Genomic DNA, 12664 nt, shown 5'->3' with positions numbered 1-12664 from the left:
CCCTGAAGACCTGGCCAATAGCAAATTCACAGACTTCACCTAAATAATAATAATAATAATAATTACTGGCCCCTGAGTTCTGGGCTGCTTTGTTCAGCAGTCCCACTGAAGCGAGAGCAACAGATGCAGCAAAATATTCTAGTTTAGATTACAAGATGCTTTTTAGATATTTTGTGAATGTTCAGAAATTAAGCTGGATAGATTTGGACAGCACCTTAGACGGTCTTTTCTGATGGTGTCCAAATAATTTTCAGTCTACCATCCTCTCCGGCTGTGCTGCATGTCCAACTTCTATAGTGCAAGTCCAGGAACAGTCAGAGAAGCATCTGCACTCCCCCAACTAACCAATCAATCTGATTCCAATTAATTTACAAAACCAGACAAATTGTACTGCCTGTTCATCAGACCGTCATAGAGAGGCGCACACCCCCAGTGAACAGAATCTAGTTTGGGATCTCAAACGCTGGAAGCTATGAGAGGTAATGGCATTCACATATCCATGAAAAACCTGCCACCCAAAACACATTTTTGAATAGGGAATACGTAACAAAACAGGTCAGAGTATTTTGAATCCAAATCAGGTTATTTTCATACTTTTAGGACAAGCCTGGAGCCCTTCCATGCACGCACAAAACAGGACAGCCTTGATTCAATACCTCATCCTAAAGATGGCACCTCAAGCCCCCTAACACCGTGTAATTTTCTAAAAGGGAAAAGAATCTCCTACTGAAGCAAAAATGCCACTTCCTGCAAGGGCTTCCATTCAAGGGCTGTTCAGGCTCTACCTTCCTTACACTGGATCCTAATCTGAGGTGGGACGCGACCGTATCGGCCAACGTCCAAGAACAGGCTTTGCTGCTTCTGGCTCAGTTTGATAGACAGTAAAAAAAAAAAAAAAAATTAGGTGAGCCCTCTAGCTATGATTAGCACTGAAAAAAGCCTTTATGCAACCCCTCACTGATTAATACAATGCAAAGGAATATTTTGAGACAATGGAGCGTTTCAACAATTTTGCTTTCCAGGACATGGTTTATGAGCTCTGCTTGATTGGATTGTCTAGAAAATCCTTGAAATTAGGAAGGGAAAGATGCTTCTAGCTCAATGTCCCATAAAATTTAATCTTTGGATTAAAAGGGCTGAACTTTACCTGATTGTTTATCTATTTAAAAGATATCTTACCCGCCCTTCCGTGGTTCACGGAACCACGGAAGGACAGAGAGAAACAAAATCACAGAGGCCACAGGGAATGGTTTATCAATCCACTCATCAAAATATATTGGATAAGAATATAAGAACATGCCATACTGGGTCAGAGCAAGGGTCCATCAAGCCCAGCATCCTGTTTCCAACAGTGGCCAATCCAAGTCACAAGTACCTGGCAAGTACCCAAACATTAGATAGATCACAAGCTGCTATTGCTTTTTAATTACTGTAATAGCAGTTTATGGATATTTCCTCTAAGAACTTATCCAAACCTTTTTTAAACTCAGTGTTGCTAACTGCTGAAACCACATCCCCTAGCAATGAATTCCAGAGTTTAACCTTGCGCTGAGTGAAAAAGAGTTTTCTTTGATTTGTTTTAAATGTGCTACTTGCTAACTTCATGGAGTGCTCCCTGGTCCTTCTATTATCTGAGAAAGTAAATAACCGATTTACATTAATTCGTTCAAGTCCTTTATCATATCCCCCCCTCATATCCCCCCCTCAGTCTCTTCTCCAAACTGAACAGCTCTAACCTCTTTATCCTTTCCTCATAGGGCAGCCGTTCCATGCTCCATAGGGAGGGGTTCAAAACTCAGTTCAATTACCGAAAAATGTTTGTGGCTAGTAGAGGCTGGAAATGGCTCACACGTGGAAAAGTTCAACAACCACTGGCAGTTGGCTAAGGCTGGTGATCCTAGCAAGACCGGAGAAGACATGTGGCTAGGAATAGACATAGATGGCTCACCCCGATCTCTCATAAATAAGTGCTACATAATGTAACTCATTTACGAGTACCAGCTTGAATTTATCAAACATATCTTGAGCTTTAAAGTGTCCAACTAGAGATGGTAAGTGAAGCGCTGTTTTTTTCTGATTAAAATGGGGGTTATTCCACTATAAAGAAAGAGAGAACATGAGACTGAACAATAACAGCAAGGTCCACATGGTTTGTGCCTGTGAGAGGGGGCACCAGCTATGCACCTAGAATAGGACAGAAAATAGCCCCATGGAAAGTAATTACAAGCAAAAAGTGTTGGCTGAACCCTTGTGGGCAAGGCTGATGCCCCTTCTAGCCGCGATCAGGTGCAGGGCATGGCCAGACTGCAGGCTAACAGAGCAGAAGAAGCTGGGCATGGTATGGGCCGCAGGCAGCTGTGTTTGTACTCGAGGACCACAGAGCCAAGAGTGGCGAGCAACCCATTCAGCGTTTGTCTGACAACGTTAGAATCAGAACTGTTGGGGAACTCAAGGCAACGGCCATCCCAGCAGGAAGCGGTGACTTAGGCTGCCCCTGGAAGAAAAGGGCAGCTTAGCCGCAGTGCGAGCTCTGCTGTGAAGGAAGGTGCCGCACGGCCCACTGTCACGCCTCTCTCCTGTGAAAACATCTCCCATTTTTCCTGTGTTCTCATTTACTTCCTGTCACAGACCCCAGTTGATCCCTGGCTTTCCCCTTTCTTCTTTGCTTCTAAAGATCCTCTCTGCCTAGCCCAGGCTTTCTTGAATTCTGTTACTGGTTTTTTGCCTCCCACTGGGAGGCTGCGCCTTGTATCCACCGCCACCTTCCTGTGAAGAAATATTTCATAGAGTTACTCCCGGGTCTGCCCCTTTGAGTCACCTATCATGACTTCTTTTTCTAGATCTTCCTTGCCCCTGGGAACCATTTGCTTCTCGTGTATTACTTGCACCTATGAAGTATCTGAATGTCACCTCGTATCCTCTAGATCCTCAAGGCTCATGTCAGAACACGGCAACCTAAGATCGGGGCTTCTCCTAAAGCTTCAAGTGTTTTCCCCGAGAGCTGTCATCAGTTTCTGACAACATAAAAGCCTAGAGATTCACCCTATCGACATACTAAACGGTATGAAGTGAATCTTTTCCAATAACGTCCCTTTTCCATTCAAAGAAAAGTAAAAAAGCAAGGACCTGCAGCACTTCAAGGGACAGTTTGCTCCGTAATGCACCAAGATGGGCTGGCTCAGGGCTTCTGCTCCCTTCAGTGGAAGGCAAACAAATTTACAAAGGAAGAAAAGGTAGAGTAGAAACCTTTTAATAAATACAATATATTTTGTAAACAGTCTTCTCTTAAAGTGCTACTCTGGTTGCTCCGTTGAGGTTTGGGTTTTTTTTATGTGACAAAGGGAATTCATTAAATGGTGAGCTATGCTCTTAAGGGAATCTCCAAATCTAAATTAAATCAAATAACTCTCTCTCTCTCTCTCGCTCTCCAAGCAAGAGATAAATTTAAGTTAAAAAGAGGACAACTAGCAGCACAGCCCTAAGTGACATGCAAACGGGTAGCACATTATAATAATAAACTCTCTCAGATACATACCACTGGAGCTCCCGGGAGTACTGAGCTGGGACGTGTCCAGGAACTTGCGGGGCGTTGACAGGTTTGTGACATCGAGAAGAGGAACAGGGCAGACATCTTTCACAAGGCAGCTGCATGCAAAGACAAAGAGAACCCAGTTATCGAGAAACCATGAGACATGGTAGAGGACCCTAAAGTATGAGTCTAGGCCCGCTAGTGAATTTCAGACCTGCGAACGGGTAACAAAATAAAGGAGTATCGGGGACATTCAAAGGTAAAAAGCGCTGGTGCAAGGCTCTTTTCAACATGTATTATATGAAAACAACAAAAATATCACATTCTAATTAGGATTAAGAAGTCATTCCATGTTGTCTAAACAAAAAATGGTGGCAACCTCGACTTTCCACTTTTTCCAAACGGGGAACAGGAGGCCAATTCGAAAAGGTTCGGGGTTGGTGACCTGTGTGGGAACTGCTTTCTAACGAGGGTGGAGAGGGGTTGAAAGGCATTTAACTCAATCAGTTCCAACCCTCCCTAAGCCCCTCTAAAACCTATACACAATACTTCTGGCTTTAATTTCATGGTTTGATGACTAAAGTACATAATCTAACATTTAAACTTGCTAACATACACAGAAAAAAAGTGGGCCGGCCTGCTGACCCCATGCCAGTGATTCCCGAGCCTGGCATCTGTTCCTTGGACCACAAAGGCAGAATATTCAGAGCCCATGGTAGAAAAGGGCAGCAAAGGGCATGCATACTGGAGTCCAGAGGGCACAACTGTCTGTGACCCCCTGGCCAAAAACTATTACTCCAATGGCTGGACTAAATGAGAGGGGATGTTAAAAATGGAGACAAAAAGATTCATGTTAGTGCAGATGAAGATTTGTGAAATTACTGTTTCAGCAATCATCACTTCTGATTGACCTGGAATCCAAAATGGGCGATAGGATTCTGCTGGACTCAAAATAAAACAACAAAATGTATCTAGTGCAGACTCTGAGAATTAAAGAGAATTCTAACCTCTGGCAAAGCTCAGAAACTCAGAGCACACAAATACCTGGGATTATAGCATTTTATTTCCTCTTCCTTTAACTTTATCTTTAATCAAGTGCTGGAGTTGGGTAGCACCACTTTATCTGCAAGTAGTAGAGAGGCTGTGGATAAGTAGTAGAGAGGCTGTGGATAAGTAGAGAGGCTGTGGCAAGAGGTAGAGAGGAGTAGAGAGGCTGTGGATAAGTAGTAGAGAGGCTGTGGATAAGTAGAGAGGCTGTGGCAAGTAGTAGAGAGGCTGTGGATAGAGAGGCAAGTAGTAGAGCAGAGCCCCTTTCGAGGGGCTCTGCTCAAACGAATGCTGATGGAAGCCATGAGGGGAGCAGCGAGATTAGATCTGGAGGCATCGTCTCTAATGTCTAGGGAGGTGCCCAGCTGAGCCCCAGTGATCATCAGGCAGTAAGGCTGGACACAACAGCCAAGGCCAAAAAAAAAAAGGGCTTGGACTTCAAAAACATTGGCTCTGGTACAATAGGGAAGGACCTGTAAGTTGCTATATTCAGATATTCCCCGTATGGCGAAAACGAAAGTGAAATGGTATCATCCCTGCCGGCCACTTCGTTCCAAACCACAGTGCCTCTTCGGCATGACCTTCTATAAAGAATTATAAGCTGCAAAACACCAGGTAGCCCCAACCATGCAGCATGCCTTACCCATTAGATATAAGGAAGACAACAGATGCTAAAATGTTCAGAAAAATGCTACAAAACCAAGGCTTTTTCAGGAGGTATTTCAATATTGACAAACCTCATGTTAATGTGGTGGTTACCGCATGTGTGTATGTTGATTGATTTCAGTGTCATGCTTTATGTGATTTTATGGACGTTTTATCTGCAAACCACACTGAACACAGTTATGCATGGAAGTCTGCGGCAAATACGATTTTCTAATTAATTAATTAATTAATTAAATACCTTGAGAAGTAGCCGGAAGGCTCCGAGATGACGACAGGGGACAGGTGACATGGAGCAGCAGTGGACCAAACTAAAAGGAGGCTTAACAATGATAACCAATCTTTATGGCAGAAAATTAAATAAAAGCAAGAGGAAAAGATCAGCCTTCAAGAAGTGCAAAGGAACTCAAAAAGAAAAGCACAGGGAAGACTATCTGGGGAAGCTGAAAGAGAATAGGAAGGAAATCAGGGTGGCAAAAGCTTGAGTGGAAGAAAGGATTGCCAATGAGGTAAAAGTGGTGGCCAGAGATGGCATTGTAAGACTGAAAGCTGGTGAGGAGCAGTGTGTGGTGAGATATGAGGAAAAAAAAGCAGAAATACTAAACAATTTCTTCAGTTTGATGGTCACTACAGAGGACCTTGGAGGAAGACCGCTGCTGGTCGGCAAGAGCACGGATGGGTGCGGGGAAGATATTGCCCCATTTATAGAGGCGTGTGAGTGGAGGGGGGGGGGTGAAACTGGCAAAGCTGAAAGTGGACGAGGACCATGGGGCTAGAGGGGATACATCCCAGGATACTGCCGGCTCTGCCGAAGGGCCTGTTCCACAGATCCCAGGAGACGGGAGTGGTGCCCGCAGGGCTGGGGAAGGGCAGTCACGTTGCTGCTTCGCAAACGCGGCAGCAGAGAGGAAGCTGGAAACTGAAGGCGGTTAAGCCTTACAGCAGTGCTGGGAGAATGAACGGAGTCTTCGGTGATGGAAAGGAAAGGAAAGTTCACGATCTACCATCCAGTGAGCTGCAGGATCTGAGGAAACATGGCTTTACCAGAGGACGGTCACATCAAACGAAGCTGAGAGATTGGTTTTTTTGGTTGGATTACAAGAGAGCTAGATCCGTTTCTAATGGCTGAATTAACCCATATGCTCAAAGATAAATCCGATTTGTATGAATCAATATGGGCTCCGTACTGAACTTGGAGAACAGCACTTCTCGGATTTTTTTCCATCTTTTCTTTGTTCTCTCCTTTTCCTCTAATTTTTTCATGTTCCTTTATTATTAGTTCTTGATTAAACTGAAAAATTGGTATAATATCTTGGCAATTTGTTTTTGCTTCCATCATCACCTTGTATACATTGTTTGTTTTCCTTCTGCGTTTTATTAAAAAGTTTTAAAAAACTGGAACAAGGGGCAGGCACTTGATGTGGTTTATTTGGATTTCAGTGAAGGCTTTGAACACAGTCCCAAATAGGGGGCTCGTGAATAAAATGAGCGGCCTGGGAGAGGGTCCCAAGGTAGTGGAATGGATTAGAAATTGGTTGACTCATAGATGATAGTGGAGAGTAGCAAATGGAACTCTCTCTGAGGAGAGAAGGGTGACAAGTGAAGAGCCTCAGGGATTGGTTCTGGGGCCGGTTCTGCTCAATATCTTTGAAAGCGATCGGGCAGCGGGGATAGAAGGAAAAATGTGTCGTTTTGCAGATGACAATCTTTGCAACAGAGTGGACGCTCCAGAAAAGATAGAGAGAATGAGACAAGATCTAATCTAAGAAAGCTTTGAAGGTTTGGCAATTAGGATGCAATGCAAAGAAGTTCAGGTCATAATAAAAACTTTTAAAAATATTTCCGAAGCAGAAAGACTATGAGGGAGTCAGTTGGACAGTTAAGATAGCTAGATGATCAAGGGGGGTTAAAGGGGAACTTAGGAAAGATAAGGCCATTGCAGAAAGACTAAATGAATTCTTTGCTTCTGTGTTTACTGATGAGGATGTTGGGGAGATACCAGTTCCGGAGATGGTTTTCAAGGGTGATGAGTCAGATGAACTGAACCAAATCACTGTGACATGGAAGATGTAGTAGGCCAGATTGACAAACTGAAGAATAGCAAATCGCCGAGACCTGATGACATAGACCCCAGAGTTCTGAAAGAACTCAAAAATGAAATTTCAGATCTATTACTAATAATTTGTAACCTATCATTAAAATCGTCCATTGTGCCTGAAGATGGCCAATGTAACCCCAATATTTAAAAAGGGCTCCAGGGGCAATCCAGGAAACTATAGACCAGAGAGTCTGACTTCAGTGCCGGGAAAAGTAGTGGAAACCATTCTAAAGTTCAAAATCACAAAGCATACAGAAAGACATGATTTAATGGAACACAGTCAGCATGGATGTAGCCAAGGGAAGTCTTGCCTCACAAATCTGCTACACTGTATTGAAGGGGTTAATAGAAATGTGGATAAAAGTGAGCCAGCAGATGTAGTGAATTTGGATTTTCATTTGACAAAGTCCCCCATGAGAGGTTTCCAAGAAAATTAAAAAATCATGGGATAGGAGGCAATGTCATTTTGTGGATTGCAAACTGGTTAAAAGACAGGAAACAGAGAGTAGGATTAAATGGTTAGTTTTCTCAGTGGACAGAAATAAACAGTGGAGTGCCTCAGGGAACTGTACTTGCACCAGTGCTTTTTAATATATTTATAAATGATCTGGAAACAGGAATGACGAGTGAGGTGATCAAATTTGTATATGACAAAATTATTCAGAGTAGTTAAATCACAAGCGGATAATAATAAATTGCTGGAGGACCTTGGCAAAACTGGAAAGCTGGGTATCCAAATGGCAGATTAAATTTAATGTGGACAAGTTCAAGGTAATGTATATAGGGGAAAATAACCCATGCTGTAGTTACACGATGTAAGGTTTCATTTTAGGAGTTACCACGCAGGAAAAAGATCTTGGTGACATAGTGGACAATACATTGAAATCGTCAGCTCAGTCTGCTGCAGTGGTCAAAAAAGCAAACAAGCTGTTAGGAATTATTAGGAAGGGCATGATGAATAAAATGGAAAATGTCATAATAATGTCATACCAACAAATCTCCTCATAGCCATACCAAACACCATCTCAAAACCCATTTCAGAAATTATTAACACATCCCTTTCTCAAGGTTTAGTTCCCAACCAGTTAAAATTGGCAATCCTCAAACCACTACTAAAAAAACCAAACGCCTCTCCATCGGACCCAGCTAACTTTCGACCTATCGCAAACTTACCGCTCATCGCCAAATTGATGGAAAAAATTGTCAACAAGCAACTGTCAGAATATCTGGAAGATCATAACATTCTATCCCCGGCTCAATATGGTTTCAGAAAACGCCTAAACACCGAATCTCTATTACTATCTCTCACTGACACCATCCTCGTTAACCTGGAGAAAAAACAACCTTACCTGCTTGTTCTTCTTGATCTTTCTGCTGCGTTTGATACGGTAAAACACACTATTCTTATAGACCAACCAGCCAATATAGGGATCAAAGGCACAGCTCTAAGATGGTTTCAGTCCTTCTTAAGCAACAGATTCTACAAAGTCAGAATAAACAACAAAGAATCGCATCCAGTCCCTTCAGATCAAGGAGTCCCGCAAGGATCCTCACTTTCACCCACCCTCTTCAATATCTACCTCCTCCCTCTCTGCCACCTACTCTCAAACCTCAAGCTTACCCATTACCTCTATGCAGGCGACATACAAATCCTTCTCCCGATTACAGAATCCCTTCAAAAAACCATCACATACTGGAACGAATGCCTACAGCCTATTAAAAACATACTCTCAAGCCTCAACTTAGTATTGAATGCCAATAAAACCGAAATGCTCATTGTCTCCCAGGACCCCCGTACAATTTCATCTAGCATCTCTCCACCAAACTCAAATAGCAAGTTCTCACCTGACGTCAGAGACCTAGGAGCCTGGCTAGACAACCAACTAAACCTAAAAATGTTCGTAAACACTACCACAAAGGACTGCTTTTACAAACTGCAAGTCCTCAAAAAACTTAAACCACTCCTTTACTTCTCCGACTTCAGGCTAGTACTGCAATCCATCATACTATCTAAGCTCGACTATTGCAACTCCCTTCTGCTAGGTCTACCCACCAACACCATCAAACCATTACAGATGGTACAGAATTCCGCTGCCAGAATCCTCACAAGTTCTAACAGAAAAGACCATATCACCCCTATCCTTCGTAACTTACATTGGCTTCCTATCAAACACAGGATACTCTATAAGATACTCACAATCGTCCACAAAGCAACATACAAACTGGCTCCTATCATGCTAAGCTCTCAACTTCAACCGCATACATCTTCCAGACCAGCAAATCAGCATTGAGCAAACGAGCACTATCTTCAGCAGGCCCCCACCAGTGGAACGCGCTCCCCCCAGATCTAAGACTAGAACCCAGTCATCAAGAGTTCAAAAAAAGACTGAAGACCTGGCTTTTCCAACAAGCCTTCCCAGACTCTCAATGCTACTTAGACGGGAGGACTTCCTAAATATTAGGTATCCCCAAATTATGGACACCTCACCAAGTCCTACTATCAGGACTCTGCAACTGTTCTATCAATCTTTTAGTCCAAAAGTTCACCTATTTTTATTGTATTTATATTATAGCTTTAACATGTCACTATTTCTATGTTAAATAGTTTAATTGTATATATTATATTATATTTATTTATTACTATGTTAAATTGACATCCGGTTATATTGTTCCATCTGTTCTATGGTTCCATGTAAAGCCCCCTTTCTCGGTTGGGCAGTTCATCGTTTTATGTAAACCGGAGTGATTTGTAATTCTCACAAGAACTTCGGTATATAAAAATTAAAAATAAATAAATAAATAATGCTTCTGTATTGCTCCAAAGTACTGTGTTCAGTTCTGGTCGCCACATTTCGAAAAGATATAGATGCACTGGAGAAGGTACAGAGAAGGGCAACCAAAATGATAAAGGGGATGGAACGGCTGCTCTATGGGGAAAGGCTAAAGAGGTTAGGGCTGTTTAGCTTGAAGAAGAGATGGCTAAGAGGGGGGATATGATAGAGATCCACAAAATCATGAGAGGACTAGAACAGCTAAATGTACATCAAGTGTTTACTCTTTCAGATACAGTAGGACTAGGGAGCATACTCCATGAAGTTAACAAGTAGAACATTTAAAAAAAATCGGAAACGTGTGAGTTATCTGAATACAGACCTCCATATTCTTATACTTTTTCTCCTCTCATAACAAGAAACAGAATTTTGCAAAATATGTACATGATAGCAGTAAGTGATAGCAGCTCCTGAAAAAAATCAGCTTACACCCTAGCACTTTAAGTGCATAAAAAGCAATTTTAAATAGTGAACTGAATAGATGAGACCTGTAAGTCCCAGAACAGGCTTAGGCAACACGAAAGACTCACTGTTACAAAATTACTTATTTCTAGAAGCTACCTTCGTACCTCTTACAATAACTGTACTTCCTAATATATGATTGCATATTTTTAAAAAAAACAAGGTTTTCCCAGGCTAATGAAAACTCTTTTACAAAAGAATTTTCTCATCTGGAAATGGCTGGTGCTGGTTAGATCATTAGGCTGTTTCCTAATTGAAGTGTGTATCATCAAAGGGGTTTGTTAATTAGTAATTTGCCTTTGAAGCACAAGACATATAGCAGCGGAAGAGCTCAGTAACCCTCAATCCTGAGGGAGCATTGAGAGCAGCAGCAGATTTTGCTGGTGGCTGAAGAGAATCGGTGAGTATTGCTTTGCTAGGTAATTTTGGGACTTAAAAGTTTGGGGGAAGAGTGAAATTGTGGGATAAATTAATTTTAAGTGTGTTGTGCCTGATAAAAAGAAAGGAAAGGTAGGTAATTTTAAGTGTATCTTTCCTTCACTCCCACCCACCCCTAAGCACATTCTTTGATTTATACACATAAGAGGACACAAGACATTTTCACACCAAAAACCAATCAGGGATTTATCTAAAACAAGGGAGTGACCCAGCACTTATCAATAAATTAATTATTTTCCCCTTGCAGGCCATTGCCAAAACAACATAAATTTAAAGGACTTTAATTTATATATCCCTACTCACATAGCCACCTAAATTAACTAACACCACCATAATATGAAGAAGCAGATTGCAGTCCAGCAGTGAGATGGGGGCCATCCAGTCTTTTGCACCGAGTGCTACATGGATGATTATCTACCAGTTGGTGAGAGGTTATGTGTGTGCCCCTGGTACAAAGAGCTCCTGGCTCTCAGGGAACGAGTCCGATCTCTGGAGGCTAGAGTGGCAGACCTGCAGGAGCTGAGGCAGACTGAGAGGTATATAGAGGAGACCTTCAGGCGCATAGTAGCCAAGTCCCAACTCCAGTCTGGCAGCCCCTGTGCTGCCTTGGAGAAGCAGACAGAGAGCATCACCTTGATGTAATAGGAAGTGAGCCTGTAGCTAGGTCTTGCTCTCCAGGTGATTAATTATGCTCTCACATCGAGGATGGGTCTCCAGAAGCTTGTGCCCAGGAGGGAAGGGTCAGATCAGCTATTATAGTTGGTGATTTAATCATTGGGAATGCAGATAGCTGGGTGGCTGGTGGATGTGAGGATCGCTTGGTAACTTGCCTGCCTGGTGCCAAGGTGACAGACCACACACACACGTCACCTAGATAGGATTTCAAATAGTGCTGGGAGGAGCTGGCTGTCACGGTACATGTGGGCACCAAACAACACAGGAAGGTGTGGGAGGGAGGTTCTGGAAGCCACATTTAGGCTTTGAGATAGAAAGATGAAATCCAGATCTACCAGGACAGCATTTTCTGAAATGCTCCCTGTTCCACACACAGGTCCCCAAAAGCAGGCAGAGCTCTGGAGTCTCAAGGTTTGGATGAGATGATACAGAAAAGAGGGGTTCAGTTTTGTTAGGCTCCCCTATGAGGAAAGGCTAAAGAGGTTAGGGCTGTTCAGCTTGAAGAAGAGACGGCTGAGGGGGGATATGATAGAAGGCAACAAAATACAAAAACTAGGGAGCACGCCATGAAATTAGTAAGAAGCACCTTTAAAACAAACTGGAGAAAATTATTTTTCTCTCAGGACACAATTAAGCTCTGGAATTCAATGCCAGAAAATGTGGTAAAAGCAGTTAGCATAGCTGGGTTCAAAATAAGAGTTTGGACAAGTTCTTGGAGGAGAAGTACATAAACCGTTATTAACAGAGAGACCTGGGGAAACCATTACTTATCCCTGTGAGTTAGCAGCTAGGGATCTTGCCTGGTACCTGTGATCTGGCGTGGCCACAGTTAGAAACAGGATACTGGGCCTGATGAACCCTCAGTCTGACACAATATGGCAGTTCTTATGTTCCTTCGTCAGAACATCAAGTTAGATTAGA

General features: G+C 42.7%; 1 protein-coding gene across 1 annotated transcript in view; it reads right to left on the bottom strand.

Annotated features, from left to right (window-relative positions):
* The window catches only part of EXOC4 (exocyst complex component 4), a 779245-nt gene that overhangs the window by 679047 nt on the left and 87534 nt on the right, over positions 1–12664 (bottom strand). Inside the window, exon 5 of the mRNA XM_029615101.1 lies at positions 3536–3645. Within this exon, the coding sequence (XP_029470961.1) occupies positions 3536–3645 (110 nt within the window). The remainder of the gene's footprint in view (positions 1–3535; positions 3646–12664) is intronic.

This window comes from Rhinatrema bivittatum, chromosome 9 (genome assembly GCF_901001135.1).
Source record: "Rhinatrema bivittatum chromosome 9, aRhiBiv1.1, whole genome shotgun sequence".
Classification (NCBI taxonomy): Eukaryota; Metazoa; Chordata; class Amphibia; order Gymnophiona; family Rhinatrematidae; genus Rhinatrema; species Rhinatrema bivittatum.
The sequence above is the reverse complement of the archived record's forward strand: the minus strand, read 5'-3'. Positions and strand labels throughout refer to the sequence as shown.